This window comes from Perognathus longimembris, chromosome 21 (assembly GCF_023159225.1).
Source record: "Perognathus longimembris pacificus isolate PPM17 chromosome 21, ASM2315922v1, whole genome shotgun sequence".
Taxonomy (NCBI): Eukaryota; Metazoa; Chordata; class Mammalia; order Rodentia; family Heteromyidae; genus Perognathus; species Perognathus longimembris.
Genome location: NC_063181.1, coordinates 35,821,235 through 35,839,147, shown reverse-complemented (window position 1 = coordinate 35,839,147; position 17,913 = coordinate 35,821,235). Strand labels below are relative to the sequence as shown.

General features: G+C 40.3%; 1 protein-coding gene and 1 non-coding gene across 2 annotated transcripts in view; one reads left to right on the top strand and one right to left on the bottom strand.

Annotated features, from left to right (window-relative positions):
* The window catches only part of Unc5d (unc-5 netrin receptor D), a 536,818-nt gene that overhangs the window by 412,286 nt on the left and 106,619 nt on the right, over nt 1–17,913 (top strand). The window contains exons 5-6 of the mRNA XM_048330402.1: nt 15,735–15,915; nt 16,762–16,929. Of these exons, the coding sequence (XP_048186359.1) occupies nt 15,735–15,915; nt 16,762–16,929 (349 nt within the window). The remainder of the gene's footprint in view (nt 1–15,734; nt 15,916–16,761; nt 16,930–17,913) is intronic.
* LOC125339751 lies at nt 4,152–4,258 on the bottom strand. The gene has a single exon (XR_007208603.1). It is a non-coding gene; the product is annotated as a U6 spliceosomal RNA (small nuclear RNA).

Here is a 17,913-nt window from a genome sequence, read left to right as displayed (position 1 = left end):
TAGAGTCCAAAGTTTGACACAAAGGCCCCTGGTACCTGATGCACATTGTAAAAGATTTTTGCAAAAATCTTAACCAAGAAGTTATTGAAAATAGCCAGCCAGAGGTAAAAATGGATAGATTGCACAGCAGGACAACCAACTTAGCCTTCAAGCCATATAGAAATGAACTGTTTCCTTGTTAATGCATTAGTGTATAGAGCAGAAAGACATGCAACTTAAGATAATTTGTTTACTTTTTAGAGAAGTTTTTCAAACTTGAGGCCATGTTTTTGTTTGTTTAATGAAAATGGCTTTTATTTCCCCTGCTTCCCAACATCTTATATAGATTTAGAAAATAAGACAAGCTAGATTATGATAAAGTAACAAACAACAGGGAAAGCTTGGTTCCTTAAAACAACAAAGATCTATTTCTTTCCCATACTATGTGGTCATCACTTATCACCTGGGTGCCAAGTTTCATGACAGTCATTATAGTTCTAAGGCAGGTGGGGGGAGGGGCAAGGCAGATATCCTACAAAAATCTGTGGTGGAAGAATACATTAATAATATAGAATAATTATAATAATATAGAATTATAATAATTGTATATAACATAGAATTCTACTGTAACAGAATAATTCAGTTACATATAATATATAACATATACTCTACATATCCAATTATATATAATATCATAATACTACATACATGTAATATATAATTCCGTAATAATACAAAACGTAATCAGTCCTGGAATTAAGAAGTCACTTGTACTGACATCTTACTGTCTAAAACTAATCATTGAGTAACTCACACAGAAAATTACAGCCACCCCTGGACATGGAGAGTTTGCTTGTAACACTAGCAGCTTAGGAGAGGAAGGTGGGAGAATTACAAGTTTTAAGCCCCTCTGGGCAGTGTTGGGGAGAATCTATCTCAGTAACAAAGCACAAAAAGGGTTAAAGGTTTGGCTCAAGTTGTACAATACTTGCCTATCATGCAGGCTCTGGGTTCAATCCTCAGTACCACAAAAAATTATATATAATTAAAGACATCTAGGAATTTGCCAGGCACCCATGGCTCATGCCTGTAATCCTAGCTACTCAGAAGGCTGAGATCTGAGGAATGAGGTTGGAAACCACCTTGGGTTGCTCAGAAAGGACCAGAAGTGGTGCTGTGGCCCAAGTAGTAGAGTGCTAGCCTTGAAGCAAAGAAGCTTAGGGAAAGTGCTCAGGATCAGCGCACACACACACACACACACACACACACACACACACACACACACGAAAAAGAGAGATAGGAAGGAAGAGAGGGAAGAAGGGAGGGAGGGAGGGAAGGATGGAAGGAAGGAAGGGAGGGAGGGAGGGAGGGAGGGAAGGAGGGAGGGAGAAAAAAGCTAGGAACAGATAAAAGAAAGTTTCAATCATTAAAAATTCTAATGTTTGATGAACTGTCTTCCAGATATTTATAAGTATGTGTCTAAATATAGAAATAATAAACTCGCAGTTTTTGCAATTTGCTTTTTAAATACAATAATGTCACATAGATTTTTCCCCCTTATTCTGTTAAAATAAAAACGTGTCTTTTTTGGCTGTGGGTGGGGGGGTGTGGTGCTAGGATTTGAACTCACGGCCCTATTCTCCCACTCTGCTTGCTTACTCGCAACCAGTGCTCTACCACTTGAGCTATGTCTCCCATAAAACTCTTTTCTGATTAATGGGAAATGGAATCTCGCAGACGTATCTGCAGTCCTCCAGGTCTCAGCCTCAATTTTCAAGCACTTAGGTTGTTTCCAATTGCTTCTTATTATAAATAAAGCAGTGATTACATCTTAGCACACTTCTCTGCATTTTAAAACTAGTGATTATTCTACTGAAACCCAGGGGATTTTATATAGCATATAAATATTTTAATTACTGTAGAGAGCTCTAAGATTGTTCTTACAAGATGTACTTGTTTCGAATATTACCAAAGCTGAAAGAAACTTCTGTTACTACACCTTTCCTCAACCTAGATTCAGAAATTGACATTTAAAACAGATTAATAATAATTCATGTTTTTATCATGGGTTTTGTTAATGACTTCTCATAGTTGATGTCTGCATGTGCGTTTTTCTCTTCCGAATAATCTATTAGAATACATAGGTCATTTTTTTTCCTTTTTTTTTTGTCAAAGTGAAGAACAGAGGTTACAGTTTTGTATTATGGCAGTGAGTACATTTCTTTTTTTTTTTTTTTTTTTGGCCAGTCCTGGGGCTTGGACTCAGGGCCTGAGCACTGTCCCTGGCTTATTCCCGCTCAAGGCTAGCACTCTGCCACTTGAGCCACATCACCGCTTCTGGCCGTTTTCTGCATATGTGGTGCTGGGGAATCGAACCTAGGGCCTCGTGTATCCGAGGCAGGCACTCTTGCCACTAGGCTATATCCCCAGCCCGAGTACATTTCTTGTTCTCTTGTTACCTCCTCCATTTTCCCCTCACCTCCACCTCCCTTTCCCATCATATGAGTTGTACAGTTGGTTTACACCAAATGGTTTTGTATTACCTTTGGAATCCTTTGTCTTTTAATCCTTTGTCTCTCAATTTTGATATTCCCTCTCCCTTCCCTAGTTTTGGAATGTGAATTTCTTACTGAATTTGGGGAGCTCCTTAGATGATACTCCAGTCATTACATAGTTGTGTTACCATGTTGAGATTGAGTATATAGCATATTCAATATCGCAGTGAATTTTCATCTAAGACTGCTTGGATGCTTCCATGAAGTAATTTTGCGGTTATTCTTATTGTATTTTAATATTTGTGTACTTAGGATTGTTGTGCTGTAAGGAGAGAGAAAGAAAGAGAGAGAGTGTTTGTTTTTCAAGAGGCCAGTGGACTGTGGGGAAATATTAGTAACTATAAATTGTGGTAATATCCATGTATTTATCCATGTATTTACCAAGATGCCCAGCAGATGGCTGAGAGTACAATACAATAGCATTGAACCCTGTAACGAGCTCGGATGTACTGGGGCAGTGTGTCTGATAACCACACAATAGTGACTACAAAGCTGGAAATGTGTACAGTACAGATATACTTAGACACAGAGATGGCTCACATTCAAAGCAAGATGGAGCAAGATGAGTAAAGTTTTCCCCACACTTCTAAGAAAGGTGTATCACTTAAAACTTGAGTTGGTGGCTCCTGGAATTTTCCATTGGATATTTTCAACCTTGCTAAGTGACCCTTCTGACCATAAAGAAGTAACTGTAGCACTGGGGGACAGTGACCGAAGGGTAAAGTACAGTTTGTTATTAGTATCCTTTTTCAAAATGCAAAGACCAGACTTGGTCCTTCAATCTGATGGTAATAAGCTCACTCTAGGCAGAGACCCATGTTGAGATGAAGCCTGGAATTCGCCCTTTATACTTAATGTTTCAGTAGTAACTTTCAGAAGGTTAAATAATTCTTCTTCAGCTTTTGTGGCACACAATTACAATTTATGACTTACCTCATCAGTGGCAACATATTTCTGTAGCATACTACAAACAATGACTGTTTTCAGAGTTGTGTATCAAACCCTTTTTTTCATCTTGAACATTTTGCCTTATTTTACAAATGACTGCATCCTTAGATATAATGCATGCCAAAGACACAGATAAATATATATATGCACATACACATGTATATTATGTATATATCCACACACACATATATTATGTATATGTACAAAAATATTATGTGTATATACATATATAAATTTTGAGTATATATGTATATATGCGAATATGTATACTAAAAATTAGTTGGTGATATAGGTATGGAATTCATGTGATATCTGTGTTGAAAATACAAAGGTAATAATTTGAGTACCTTATTTAAGTTTACTTAAACTTACTACACAAATCATTAAATCCATTATCAATTTATCCCATTTTCCTGTTGCCATGTTGATTTATATCTCTCCTGTCTTTCTTTCCTATTACTAGCAGAGTTTGCTTTGTATATTAAGGACAAGTTTATACTGAACACATAAGCATACTTCTAATTTTAGCCTCCTTCCTATTAATTCCTTTATCAAATCAGACATATGTTTCTATTGCTTCTGTTTTACTCTGTAGCTTTTAGTCACATTTCTTTAATGTACATACAGCAGGACCTTTTAAAAATATGGAACACTTCACGAATGTCACACGAACCACACAAATGTCACACAAACCTGTGTGTCATCCTTGCTCAGGAGCCATGCTCATCTTCTCTGTAACATTCAAATTTTAAAATGTGTGCTGCTGAAAAGAACACTTCATAAAGTTTTGACTCAGGTTCCCATATCTTTTTTTCCTAGACTACAGTTACAGTTTTCTAGCATTCTGGCTAATGCTCACTGTGTCTACCCTTTCCAAATGGGTAGACGTTATAGTAAAAGTGACCTTTTTTTTGAGGGATTGTTCTCCCAGAGCTAAAGCCTGAACTGAGAGCCTTGCACTTGTGCTCTTCCACTGAGCTAAGTCCCCCAAAGTGATCTTTCTTTTAATGTGAAATAATTATCACACACTGTCATGTGTTGTGTGAATCTTTATTTCTCGGATGATTAAGCTCTAAATGTTTTAGTATCAGAAAAGTAAAGAAGTCATTTCTTCCTTTCTTATTTCTTCAACAACAGAAAAAAAAAATCCAGTCTAATTCGACCTGGTAAGCTTCAAGTATCTTTAAAATACAATAATAATTCTGGGGTGTGAGCCTGCAAATAGAAGTATATCTATGAATTAAGCGTATCATTGTGAATGACTAATTTGTCAGGAAAAGCTTCTGAGGGGAGATATTGTATGGTGTGATGTGGAGAAGGTCTAGTCCTGACTGACTGGCATGTGCTATGATACTTCCTGTTTCAGTGGAGGATAAACCACCAAAGGAAATAGGAGTTGCCAGAGCATTGGGAAAGAGAGAGTATGGGATTATAAAACCCGTGGTGGCTGAGGAAGCAGTGAAGGTTGTAACCCCTAAGTGTCAAGGAAGGAGGCAGAACAGGAACACAATGCATGTCACACTTAGAAATCATTAGTGACTTTAGCAAGAGCTGTTTCAGTGAGTGAATAAAGTTAAATCCAGATGACTTTGGTAGAGAAATACCCAAATATGACAGTGGAAGAAGGGATTCTTTTATGTTTACCTACCTTTTTTTTTAAAGATGGTAAAATTTTGAGCCTATTTAGATATTGAAAAGACTGGATGCTCATGTTAGTTTAACTAAAACAATGTACTAATAATGTCCACTTACCTATGGCAGATACACTTTTTCATCTTTCATGGTGACTTGGTGTTTGTTAGCTAAAGGAAAACTTGAGTAGAGTATACATTAATCAAAGGGATGGGAAATGAATATGTGTAGGGTTCCCCCCCACACCATTTTTTTTGACATTTGAGCATCAAGTTGTGCAAGATGATTTCATTTTGAAATGTGTGTATGTACATTATACCTTGATCAGACTCACCCTGGCATCACTCTCCCTCCTTCTCCTCTTTCTTCCCAAACCAATCTCAATAAACTTCATTGTTCCCTTTTCACACAAGTACATAAAGTATTTTGAGCCCTTCTTTTGAAGTTCCATTAACTTGATGGCATGGGCCTGGAATACAGCTGCACTTTGTTGAATTCACTTTGATATGCTGTGATCTGGACTCTGATCACTGCCTTGTGTAACTGGAATAAATATATAATTATGCTAATTTATTCATCATCATACAATATCAGGAAGCTGAGCTAATCCATACCCATCCTTGCAGTTCCCTGTAGGTCACTACATGGTTAGCATTTCCCTGAGGCTGATGGACATCTTTTTTATCTTCACAGATTTGATTTCTCAAACAGTGTATATATGCACATAGGATACATGTTTGTCTATCATTATCTAATTGCATATAACTTAGATATTGGCTTTTAAAACTGACTTATAAATTTGTAGAATGGTGTGTTTTGATCCTTAATATAATGACGGCTTTCGCAGCACTTCAGTGTATCCACTGACAAAGGACAGAAGGAGATTTGGGGATTACTAGAATTTTCTCCTCACTGCAGCCTCACCACACTAAAACACACTGAGGGGTTAGGGGAATGTGGGCAGAGTAATACTTTTGAGTCTCTCCGCAAGTAAACTCTTTGTTATCTTGTCAGTGAGACCTCCTTCCAGAATCATCTTTTAAAAAGAGACCAGGCATGGTGGTTCATGCCTGTAATCCCAGCTACCTTGGAGGTAAGGAATTGAGGGGCTCTCCATCCAGGCCACGAGTCCTGGCAAAGAGTTGGGAAGACTCAATCTCACCCAGTAAGCCAAGCGTGGCCGCTTATACCTGTGGTCCCAACTGTGAGGAAGGCATATCTTGGATGTTCTTGTTCTGAGCCAGTCCCAGGCAAAAATGTTAGATCCAATCTGAAACTAACTAAAGCAAAAAGGTCTGATATGGTGGCATGTCTTCAGTACCACAGTACTGCCTAAAAAAAAGAAGAACTCACAAGAGAAAAGAGAGAGAGAGAGAGAGAGAGAGAGAGAGAGAGAGAGGGGAAGGAAGGGAGGAAGGAAGGAAAGAAGGAAGGAATGAAGGAAGGGAAGGGAAGGGAGGGAGGAAAGAATGAAACAGTACATTACATTCTGCTTTCCAGCACTCAGTATATCATCAGATATGCAAAGGCAGAATTCTTTGTTCCTATCACAGGAACAAAGGGGAAGGGGTAATTTAGAGAAATGAAATAAACCCACACTGTGGAACATACCACTGAAAAGAAAATGGCAGGCTGTACTCTTAGAAGTCATATCTTCCCTGTATCTCCCCTCATTTTCGTAGTTACATTCCATCTGCTCAATGCTCTCCTTGTCTCCTATCATAATTCTTGAATTCTTTTTTTTGTTGTTGTTGTTGCCAGTCCAGGGGCTTGGACTCAGGGCCTGAGCACTGTCCCTGGGCTTCTTTTTGCTCAAATCTATCACTCTCCCACTTGAGCCACAGGGCCACTTCTGGCCTTTTTGGTATATATGTGGTGCTGAGGAATCGAACCTTGGGCTTCATGTATATGAGGCAAGCACTCTTGCCACTAAGCCATATTCCCAGCCCCCTATCTGTCATCATTCTAATACCGCTGCATAGCAAAGCTAATAAGTTGCTTCCATCTCACATATGACCATGATACAGTTCCAGTACCCAGAGGGTGAACATGTTCCCTTTCCTAGAGTACATAAATTTAACATAAATTCTGAAAATAGCATCAGACTTCACCTGACTTTCATTAACTGGAATGGAGAAGTTAGAGGGCAATAGGGATTTGACAAGAGACACTGCAGGAATTGTAAGTGGAGGTTCTGTGATCACAGTTCTGGCCCATGCACAGTCGCTCACATCTGTCATTCCACAGACCATCAGCAAGTTGATTCTGACCCATCACTGGTTTTTCTCTGCGGTGACTTCACAGTTACACTGCTCCTTTTGTGATACATAATCCTGGTAAGTGGAGCTCAACTGCAGAAACTGCAGGGTTTGTAGCTTCCAGATCAATCTTTATATAGAGTCTAGAAAGAAAAGCAGACAACGAAGGAGACGTGATAGCCTTGTTATAAATAACTGGAAGGAAATATTATCCCAGAAACCAGGGAGGACAGGTGACATCTAATCTGAAAATGGCAAAGTCAGCAGATGCCTACACTAGCGTTATAGACTGAGAAGCTGCAGTGTGAGCAGATCAGTAGCTCACACCACTGTGGGGACCCAGCCAAGCCAAGTGATGAGAGATACTAAGTGACAGCACTTCATGTGGTGAGTAAAAGGCCTGAGAAAATGGCTTATGCCTCCTGGGAGATACTGGCTATGCATGTTGCTCATTCCAGCCCTCTCAGTTCCCATGGCCCTAGCCTCAGGCATATCACGTGATCTGTGAGGTGAGAATGAGATTGTCTTTGCTTGATCTGAGGCACATGTAAGACTCCAGCAGGAAATGAAAAGCTAATGACAATGCCAAATAGTCTTTCCTCAAGGTCATAAGATGTCTGCCATTTCTTCAGAATTGCATTTATGATCAACAGGCAAAAGAACCAAATGACCTGTCCCCTTACTCAGGAAAGTAGCTATGGATTGTGGGAGGGGGGGGGCAGGGGTTGTTTGTTTCATTTTTTGTTGTTGCTGGTTGTGGCACTTAAACTCAAGGCCTGGGCACTGTCCCTATACTATTTTGCTCAAGAACAGTGCTCTATCATTTTGAGCCACAACACCACTGATGGTTTGCTGGTGGTTAACTGGAAATAAAAGTCTCACAGACTTTCCTGCCTGGGCTGAATTGGAACCACGATCCTTAGGTCTCGGACTCTTGAGTAGCTAGGATGGCAAGTGAGAGCCCCTTTTGCCTATCATAAATGTGTTCTCATAAGTCATCTCATTGACTTAGATACAGCTAGTCTTCTTAGACTGTCCATGGTAGCCAAAGATTGTGTTGTCACAGCAAGATTCCCTGTTTACCTTGTTCCATTCATTCCTCCTAACTGATAAGAAAACAAAACAAATGCCATTTTCTTTGAGAGAGCTGGGGTAAATTGCTTGAGTTCTACATTACAGAGCCTAGATTTGAGTAATATTTTCATGTCAAAGTAACTTCCATCACCTTCTGGAAGTCCTGACATATGAACTGCATTCATTCAAGTATGACAGGGAATTGTGTACATTCAGTTGAGAACTACCCTTTAAATCCTTGCCCTGGGAAGCGATGTACTTATTATTCAATTATTTCTTAGGAATTACCACAACAGCCCTAAATGTATTCTCTGTGTGTGTGTGTGTCTTTGAACACGCACACATACACACATGTGTGCATACCAGTATTAAGTTTGAATTCAGAGGTTCATGTTCTTGCTCTGCTTTTATAGCCAGCAGTCTACCACTTGAGTCACCCCTCTACTTCTGACTTTTTTCTGGTTGATAAGAGATAAGAATCTTCTGGATTTGTCTTCCCAGGCTAACTTTGAACCTCATTCCTCAGATCTCAGTCTCCTGAGTAGCTAGGATTACAAGTGTGAGGCACTTGAGCCCAGCTTCCCAGGATATATTTTCAAAGTCATCTTCAGTGGTGACAGACCTCTTTTTTCAGTGTAAATTTTCCCTGACTCATTCCATTCAAGTAGAGTTAATGACTGGAGGACTGAGATAGCTATGAAATGCAGGACTCTTTGGTTTCAAGTTCTGGTTCTATTGTTAACAATATATATGACATTACTCAGAGTGCTAGTGTCTCTACTTTTTTTAATTTGTAAAGTAGAAGGGACAAAAGCGTGTTGTAGAAATGTGTTAAAGTTAAGTCAGTTAGTGCATGTGTGGTATTTAGTAAAGTAATTGGCCCAATTGGTGCTGGAACTTTCTTTTTTCAGGCTGCGAAATAATTTATTTGGACAAAAGTGTGACTTAAAGTGAGTGGTGTAGTATTTATAGAGAGATGAATCTCCTTTAGTACCAATAGTACCTGACTTTTCCTCTTCTTGGCCATCTCTTGACTCTCTCTCTCTCTCTCTCTCTCTCTCTCTCTCTCTCTCTCTCTCTCTCTTTCTCTCTCTCTCTGCATAGCTCAGCTTGGCTGCTCATGGGCTAGAATGATAGTTCATACTTCTATATGTTCTCACCAAAATCTACTCACACATGTTTTATGGAACATGAGAGATGATATGAGGTATACCCATATTGTGACCAGCTATGATATCCTAGTATTTTCCATGTTCTACCATGAAGAAACCACAAAAAGAGAAGAAATTACCACATGCATAGTGAATCAATGAAATTCCATATGGAAACACATGTAGCCATTATGGAAATATTATTAATATATTTAAGAAATAACCATACTAAGCAGTTAGATGCTTGAACCTGTAATCTGTTGAACCTGTAAGCTATTCATGAGGCTGAGATCTGTGGATGCCAGTTCAAAGAGAGTCCAGGGGGCTGGGGATATAGCCTAGTGGCAAGAGTGCCTGCCTCGGATACAGGAGGCCCTAGGTTCGATTCCCCAGCACCACATATACAGAAAACGGCCAGAAGCGGCGCTGTGGCTCAAGTGGCAGAGTGCTAGCCGTGAGCAAAAAGAAGCCAGGGACAGTGCTCAGGCCCTGAGTCCAAGGCCCAGGACTGGCCAAAAAAAAAAAAAAAAAAAAAAAAAAAAAAACCAAAGAGAGTCAAGGCAGAAAAATCCCAGGGATGTTATCTGTTGTTAACAAAAAAACTAGAAATGGAGAACATCTGGTTCAAATGGTAAAGTGAGAGCTTGAGCAAAAAAGCAAAGCAAGAACATGATGCCTTAAATTGAAGCCACAGACACAGCACCAAGAAAGAAAGAGAGAGAGAGAGACAGACAGACAGACAGAAACAGAGAGACACAGAGAGAGACAGAAAGAGAGACAGAAAGAGACAGAGAGGAGGAAGGAAGGAAGGAAGGAAGGAAGGAAGGAAGGAAGGAAGGAAGGAAGGAAGGAAGGAAGGAAGGAAGGAAGGAAGGAAGGGAGGGAGGAAGGAAGGGAGGGAGGAAGGAAGGAAGGAAGGAAGGAAAGAGAGAATAAACTATACTACAAATTTCCCTTCTACGTACAACTCTGGAACCTAAGGAGAAGAACATCTTCTTGGTGCTTATGTGAGGTTCTTAAATTGTTCATGTTATTTAAGAAGCTTGCCATCAGCAAGGAGTATGTGATCCTAGGCAATGTATAGAACTTTGAAGCTTCAAATTTTCATGTTGAGATGACTTCTGTGGTGGATATGAGCAACTCCACTTGACATTGTTCCAAGCAAGTCCTGAGAGAGGAGCTGGAACGAAGGTTATGGTATGTAGAGGGAGATGTCGAGGTGGCTGCTGCCCTTGATTTCAACATCACGGGGCTTGGGATCTTGCAGAAGACAGACTGTCATAGTGGCTTTTTCTTCCTTTAATACTGGGTGCTTTTGTTTTTGTTTTCCTTTTCTACAGATTTTATAACACTGCTCCTTTCCTCATTCTTATAGAACATTAATTAAACCAGGAGCATGGGAATGCTGATGTGCTGTCTAATGACAGCAGAAATTTACAAGTATGTTTTGTGCCTGTGTGTCATGGATGTGTTTCATTAAAGGCCAGAATGAGTGAAATGGTAGGACACATACAAATGAGGTGAAGGTCACTGTTCACAAACCTACACCTGTCTTCCAAAAGAGTCTCTTGCCCCTGTGATTGCATGACTTTCTGTCTGTCCTCAGCAACTAGGAATAGCTGATCTGGAGTCTGCTCTTTGGCAAGAAATCTAACTGTCTTTGATGGTCTGTGTTTCCAGATTTGTTTATAAACTGGAAAAACCTACAAATTGTAGACCATCTGTACAAAACACGAGTCAAACAAATCTGTAGTCATTACCTCCAAGTAACTAGTTTCTTCACATATTCCCAGCTGGGACCATGAATCCAAACCAAGTAAGCAGAAAGCAGACAAGGAGTCATTTGTTTCTCTGCAGGATGAATGCTGTCAATAACTTTCAGAAACGTTAAATTTCTAGGTCAAGATGACCTGTTAGCCTCGGGCCATTTGATCATTATTGATCCCACAATGCTAATGAGAAAAAAAAATGTAGCCATTTTGTTAAGAGCTTAAGTAAAGATTTCCATTTTGGTGACCTCTTGTAAACATACTTCATGAACTCATTGTGAGTGTGCCCCTTTATCACACTTGCATGTTTTCCTGTACCACTTCTGTGTTCTGTGATGCTCGAGGGTTACTTCTGTGAGCAGCTGTGACACTGGAAGTGGCACGCAGTCCACTGGGACACCTGGAAATGAGGTGGAAAGGAAGAGAGCTAACGTCAAGGAAGGCCACTGAGCTCTTCTCTGTAATATTCAAAGAAGGCCAGAGAGCAATATATGCATTGCTGTAGAGACAAGGGGACAAATCTACATCAGGCTTGTGGGCCCTTATGGGTAATGTGGGAATGTAAAACCCATCATGTGAAAACAGAAAATTTGTCATGGAAAACACATGCCCCTAGCTTCTTGTGAAACGCAGAATCTACAGCTGGGTGCTAGTGGCTCAGGTCTGTAACTCATCCATTCAGGAGGATGGCAGAGGATCAGGGTATCAATTCAATCTGGGCAGAGGAGTTTGAAGGACTATAAAATAATCAACCTAATGCATGACTAGATGCTTGTTCAAGTAGTAGGATGCTAGCTGAGCAAGCAAGCCAGGTGAATTTGCTTTCCTGAGTTCAAACCCTGGTATAAGAAAAACAAAAAGGAAAGAAGGGAGGGAAGGAGGGAGGGAGGGAAAAAAGAAGGATGGGATGAAGAAAGAGTGGGTGGGAAGGAGAGAATGGGAAAGAAAGAATGGGAAAGGGAAGGGAAGGGAAGGGAAGGGAAGGGAAGGGAAGGGAAGGGAAGGGGAAAAAAAAAAACACATATAAGCTCTGCTATTTCTGGTGGTGACAATGGGCCTTGACCACTGCCATTTGCACAGATCTGTGGTCCTTGCTTTGCCTCAGTTGCCACTTTCCCAGGAATTCTAATGCTGTGGCAGAATGCTACGAACACCCTAAGATTAACACAGGAAAGATTTATACAGAAATGTGAGTTCCTTGTCAAGTTTCATTACAGTAGCCTGGGTTTTTTTTAAGGAAGAGTCATCCCCCTGAAATTCAAGAAAGCAAAAGAAGACAGAAAGCAGCAGACTTTTCAAAAAAGTGAGCATGAGCTCATTCCTCCATGGAAGTGCAGAACAGTCATCTCTGGTCTTTAACAGACAGGCCAGACACATGGCTGCGTGCATTGCCTTGAGTGACATGGCACTAATTTATGTGAGGACATAGTAGTTTGCAGCTGCTGGTTGGGTGCGGGACATGTCTTATTTATTATATTCTTGTATATTAGGAGCACTTAGTTTATCAGAAATGGTTTAGACTTTCTCTAAGTGACCAAAGCATAAATCTAAGCACATTCTGTCACTTGTAAGCACAGAAAATACTAAACAGATTTCCTCATGAAGATCTTGCCTCAATTACATGGATAAAATATTAGGCTACAAACTAAAAAATAAAATTAAAAGCCCACCTCCCAGTGAGGAGTCTGCTAAGGTGCTGATGGTTTACAGACAGGGGTGCAATGGTTTCATCGTGTCATAACCACCAAGTGCATCCAGATACAGGGGAATTAGAAACAGGCTGTGGTTTGTGTCCCTGGAGCCTATAGGCAGCAGAGGTCATCTTGTACAGCAGGTCTTGCTCCTAGGTATTAGTGGTCGTACACTGACCATCTCTAGGCCCATCACTGACACTGGAAATGATGTGGGTCATCTTCTCTGGGTTATGTTCTGGTTATATGGCCCAGGTTTATGCAATGTAGGGTGCCCCCCTTCTGCACTCATTTAAATGCTTTCCTCATTTATTGACCCTTTTTCTAAGGCTTTCCAATAAGCTTTGAACCCATGAATGTACCAAGTTAAGTAGGATGCAAAGAGCAGTTACTGCAGACTGTTCAGTGAATATGCTGTGCCTTCTTCCAATCTCTGTGTCAGTATTGGGATTTCAACTTAAGCCTCATGCTTGCTTGACAAGTGCTCTACCACATGATCCATATGAATAGTTGCTTTAGGTATTTTTCAGGTTGGCTCTCACTTTTCCTGGGCCAGTCTTGGACTTATATCCTCCTAGTTTTGCCTCTCCTATGCCTAGAATTACAGCCTGTTTGCTGAGATGGAATCTTGCTAACTTTTTCCTAGGGTTGAAACTAAATTTTAACCCTGCTGATCTCTGCCTCTAGAGTAGCTGGGATTATAGGCATGCAAATAACAGGTCTGGCTCTTCCAATCTTTATAAACCTGTATGTGTTTGTGATTGATTTATTTGTTTGGCAAATCTGGTAACACTAAACACATTATTTTGCATTTTAACTCTGACCTTTTATGAGCATTCTCTATGCTTACACTAGTTGAAATCTTAAATTTAAAACCTATATAATCCTGAATTGCACTATTGAGTCATAATTTGTTTTAACAAAGATCAATTATTCGGCATGATTTTCTTTTCTTCTTTCCTTCCTACATCCTTCTTTTCTTGTTAAAATACATTGTAGTGGCCAAATCCTCACTTTCATACCTAATACTTCCTTTTGCTAAATAAAGCGATAATGACAAACAAGTACAATAGATATAGGTATTACTGATTTAAGACTTTAGGTAGAAATAAAACCAAGCTAAAGCAAGGTAGGGGAATGAAGGAGCTTCCTGTTTTTGAATATGGTGTTAGGCACATGTGATTGGAGATCTGAATGCATGTTGGGATTGGAGTGAAGGCATGCCCATAGGAGAGGCCTCCTGAGCAGATTGGTCCCAAGGTATGAAGACCCTAAGGCTGGAACTTGCTGTGAACTGCTTTAGGAGAGGAAGGAGCCTAGTAGGACTAGGCTTGATAATTTGCTCTATCTAAGCTCATATTAGTTGGGAGATGAGGGTGGTACTTGGGGAAAATATTGAAGTACAATGAGAGAGTTATATGATATTGTTTATCTTAGGTGCCACTAGTTGTTGTTGATTAATTCCAATTCAGATTTAAATGCAAAACAAAAAATGAGACACCTTACTCTAAAATTATCATGCAGTTAGCTACACTAATAGTGGGCGGAAGGTGATGAACTGTCCCTGTACACATTCTTCTTTGTAATATATCTTTATAGTCACTGCTGTTGCTTTCTATGATGAGGTACTTATTTTGTGTTAAATTTGTGGTTTGTTAAATTACTGTACACTGATGACCAGAGCTAAATGGCTGTCTGTGCTCCCAAGGTGGTGCTAAAGAGTGAATATATTTAGATGGAGAAGTAGAGGACCAAAAGTGAAGGGACATACTCAGGGAAAGTGGAGTGCTTGGTGGAGCAGGTGCTAAGGAGTTACTGCTCCTGCTTTGGGGAATGGGAAGCAGAGGGCTTCCAAGTGTGTGGTCCTCAGCCTCCCAAAGAAACAGCAACTTATCAAGGATAGGGTGGAATTCGAAGATAAAGAAGTTCTCCATGAGCAAGATAGCAGGATAGCTGTACTCAGAGAACAGAGGAGCCACCCATAGAAGAAAGGCTGATTCCTAGCTGAGCAAGATCTATAACCTTAGCCCAAAGGAGTTCTGTGGCCCCATTAGGGAAATGGCATTAGTGATCAGCGAAGAAATGGATATACCAATCTGGAGAGGTTGAGACTGAGACTAATGTATGTGCCAATGGATTGCTCTCATTTAATGTATGTGCCTAGTAATTGCTCAAATGTGTATTACTCAGGCCTTTCTATGTTCTCACACCTTTCTTAAAGCTTGTTTAAATGTAAAAATATTGACTTGAAACCTTGTCCAATTATACAGTGTGCTCTGAGCACAAAAATACATGTTCAGCATGTATATGTTGATTTTCTGAGCTCCATTTTACAGATCAATTATGGAAATACCATGGTTGTCATCAGTGTTATAAAATGAAGTGACCTAATTGCAGCCACTTCATTTCTCTCTTCCTTTGACTTTTCAGAAAATAGGTCAAAGTCAATAGGATATTTGTGTCCTTTTCCCAATTTTGGTTTATTAATTTGTGTATCCATTTCCTGGATGTTACCAATTTTATTCCAAAGAAGGGATGTGACATGTGATAAGGAAAGAATGTATGTCTATTTGCCACTATGATTTAAGTACATCTCTCTCCTGCAGGCCAGAACTGCTCACCTTCTAAAAGAGTTCTAGGATTTTAATGACTTGCAAACATTCTCTTGTTCTTATAGGTGGAATGGCTGAAAAATGAGGAACCCATTGACTCTGAGCAAGATGAGAACATTGACACCCGAGCTGACCACAACCTGATCATCAGGCAGGCACGGCTCTCGGACTCAGGGAATTATACCTGCATGGCAGCTAACATAGTGGCCAAGAGGAGGAGCCTATCTGCTACCGTAGTGGTCTATGGTAAGACCAGCCCAGAGGCCAGGAGTAAAGAGGGAGGGAAGAAAGCAGAGGTGTAGAGGGTTGTGTTCTTATGAAAATACCCCACAAGGATCTGAAAAGACATGGAGGATAGCCCCAAAAAGTCCTTTCCTACTTCTCTGTTGGGCACACAAGAAAACATCTGACGGTATACACGTGTTGCTCATCTATTCAAAACCGAACTTCTGTGAGATTGTCCGTGACATTTACATTCTCTTTTCAAAAAAATAATAGAAAGTTGTTTGTTTTCTCACATTGTGTTTATATTTGAAAAGCATCAAGGTGGATAACATCTGCCTATTACCACTCTCAATCCAACACCCACCCTCCCCCATCTCCCCAGACTTGCTGCCACCCGGTTCCTCTCCCAACATATGAAATCCACCAAACACAAACATTATTATTTGCTGGCTATCTCAGGCACTATAGAAAAGAAGTTCCCAGCCATTTCAGTAAATACATTTCTTTCCATCATAGGAGAGTCCTGGGACTTATTTTTTTTTTAAGCACTTAAAAGTAATAGAAATTCGAATGCTGATATTTTCTTCTTATACTGTGGATTTTCAAGTGCTTCAGAGATCTGCTGATGAGTTCTTTGCTGTTTTTAATAATTTCCCTGCCAGGCAAACTCTCCAGGTCCTTCCTGTTACAGAGGAGGAGGCTGATGGGTAGCTGACGTGAGGCCCACTGTTGCCTCGTGATGAGACTGTGTGCCATCCGTTCCGGAATGTTCGACTCACAACACCTGGCACAGTGGCTTGCACATAGTAGGCAATCAGTAAAAACTTCTCTCCTTTTTTTCTCCCCTCCCCATTTTTTGTCTCTCAGTGAATGGAGGCTGGTCTTCCTGGACAGAGTGGTCAGCCTGCAATGTTCGCTGTGGTAGAGGATGGCAGAAACGTTCCCGGACCTGCACCAACCCAGCTCCTCTCAATGGTGGGGCCTTTTGTGAGGGAATGTCAGTGCAGAAAATAACCTGCACTTCTCTTTGTCCTGGTGAGATATTACACAGATTCCCTTCTCCTTGTGGTCCACCAACATTGTTAAGCTGGTGCACATCAACCTATATGACCTTCCTTTCCAAACCCACACTGGTCCAAATTCTGAGACCAGAGCCTCTGTCCAAGGTGCTGAGATGGAAATCCTGTAAACAGTAACGACATGGTGAAATACCTCTGCACAATATTTCTCATAGTTGCTTGTGATGGAGCTAGGCCAGCCTTTTCTTTCCATGGGTTCCCTTGTTTTGTGGCATGTATTTGCAGAGCAAACAAGGATTAGGTGTATTATCTTCAGACACATAAGGACCGATACAAAACTTGACCCTTTATCAGCTTTAGCTTTGTCTTTATTTACAATACAACTGGCAGAGACTGTACAGTGGTGCAGCGGTGTATTTTTATACATTTGACCTATGTTTATCTTTCTTTCTGAGTAGTCAGTGACCTCATTTAGCAAATATGCCTTGTATCGGTTCTTTTGTTCATCTCCTCCTAGCTATAACCCAATTTATACGATGAGACACGGATGAGATGGAAGATGACTTTCTTTATGGAAAGCATATCCTCCCACTGAGAAATAAATTGATCCTGCATCTTACATTAACTTTACATACATTGGACCAGATCCCGTGTGTGTAAATTTCAAATGTAGTTTCTCTCAAAGCCAAGATGAGGCTCTGGCCAGCAGTGTATTTTTGGAGTTTCATTTTGGATTCATAGACCATAGACATTTATTGAGTGCTTACTATGTGCAAGGTACTATGCAGGATGCTTTCAAACATAACATGCAATTTAATTCAGAGTTGTGAGTTTATTATCCCCAGTTGGTACAAATGCCTAAAATGAGGCCAGATGACTTACCCAGGGTTGCTCATCTAATAACCAGGACAAAGACCTGGGCATTCTGCTTCAAATCCACTATTTTTTTTTTACATGACCTAGGTCTTAATTGCTTTAGTTTGGAATTGTAGTATCTTAA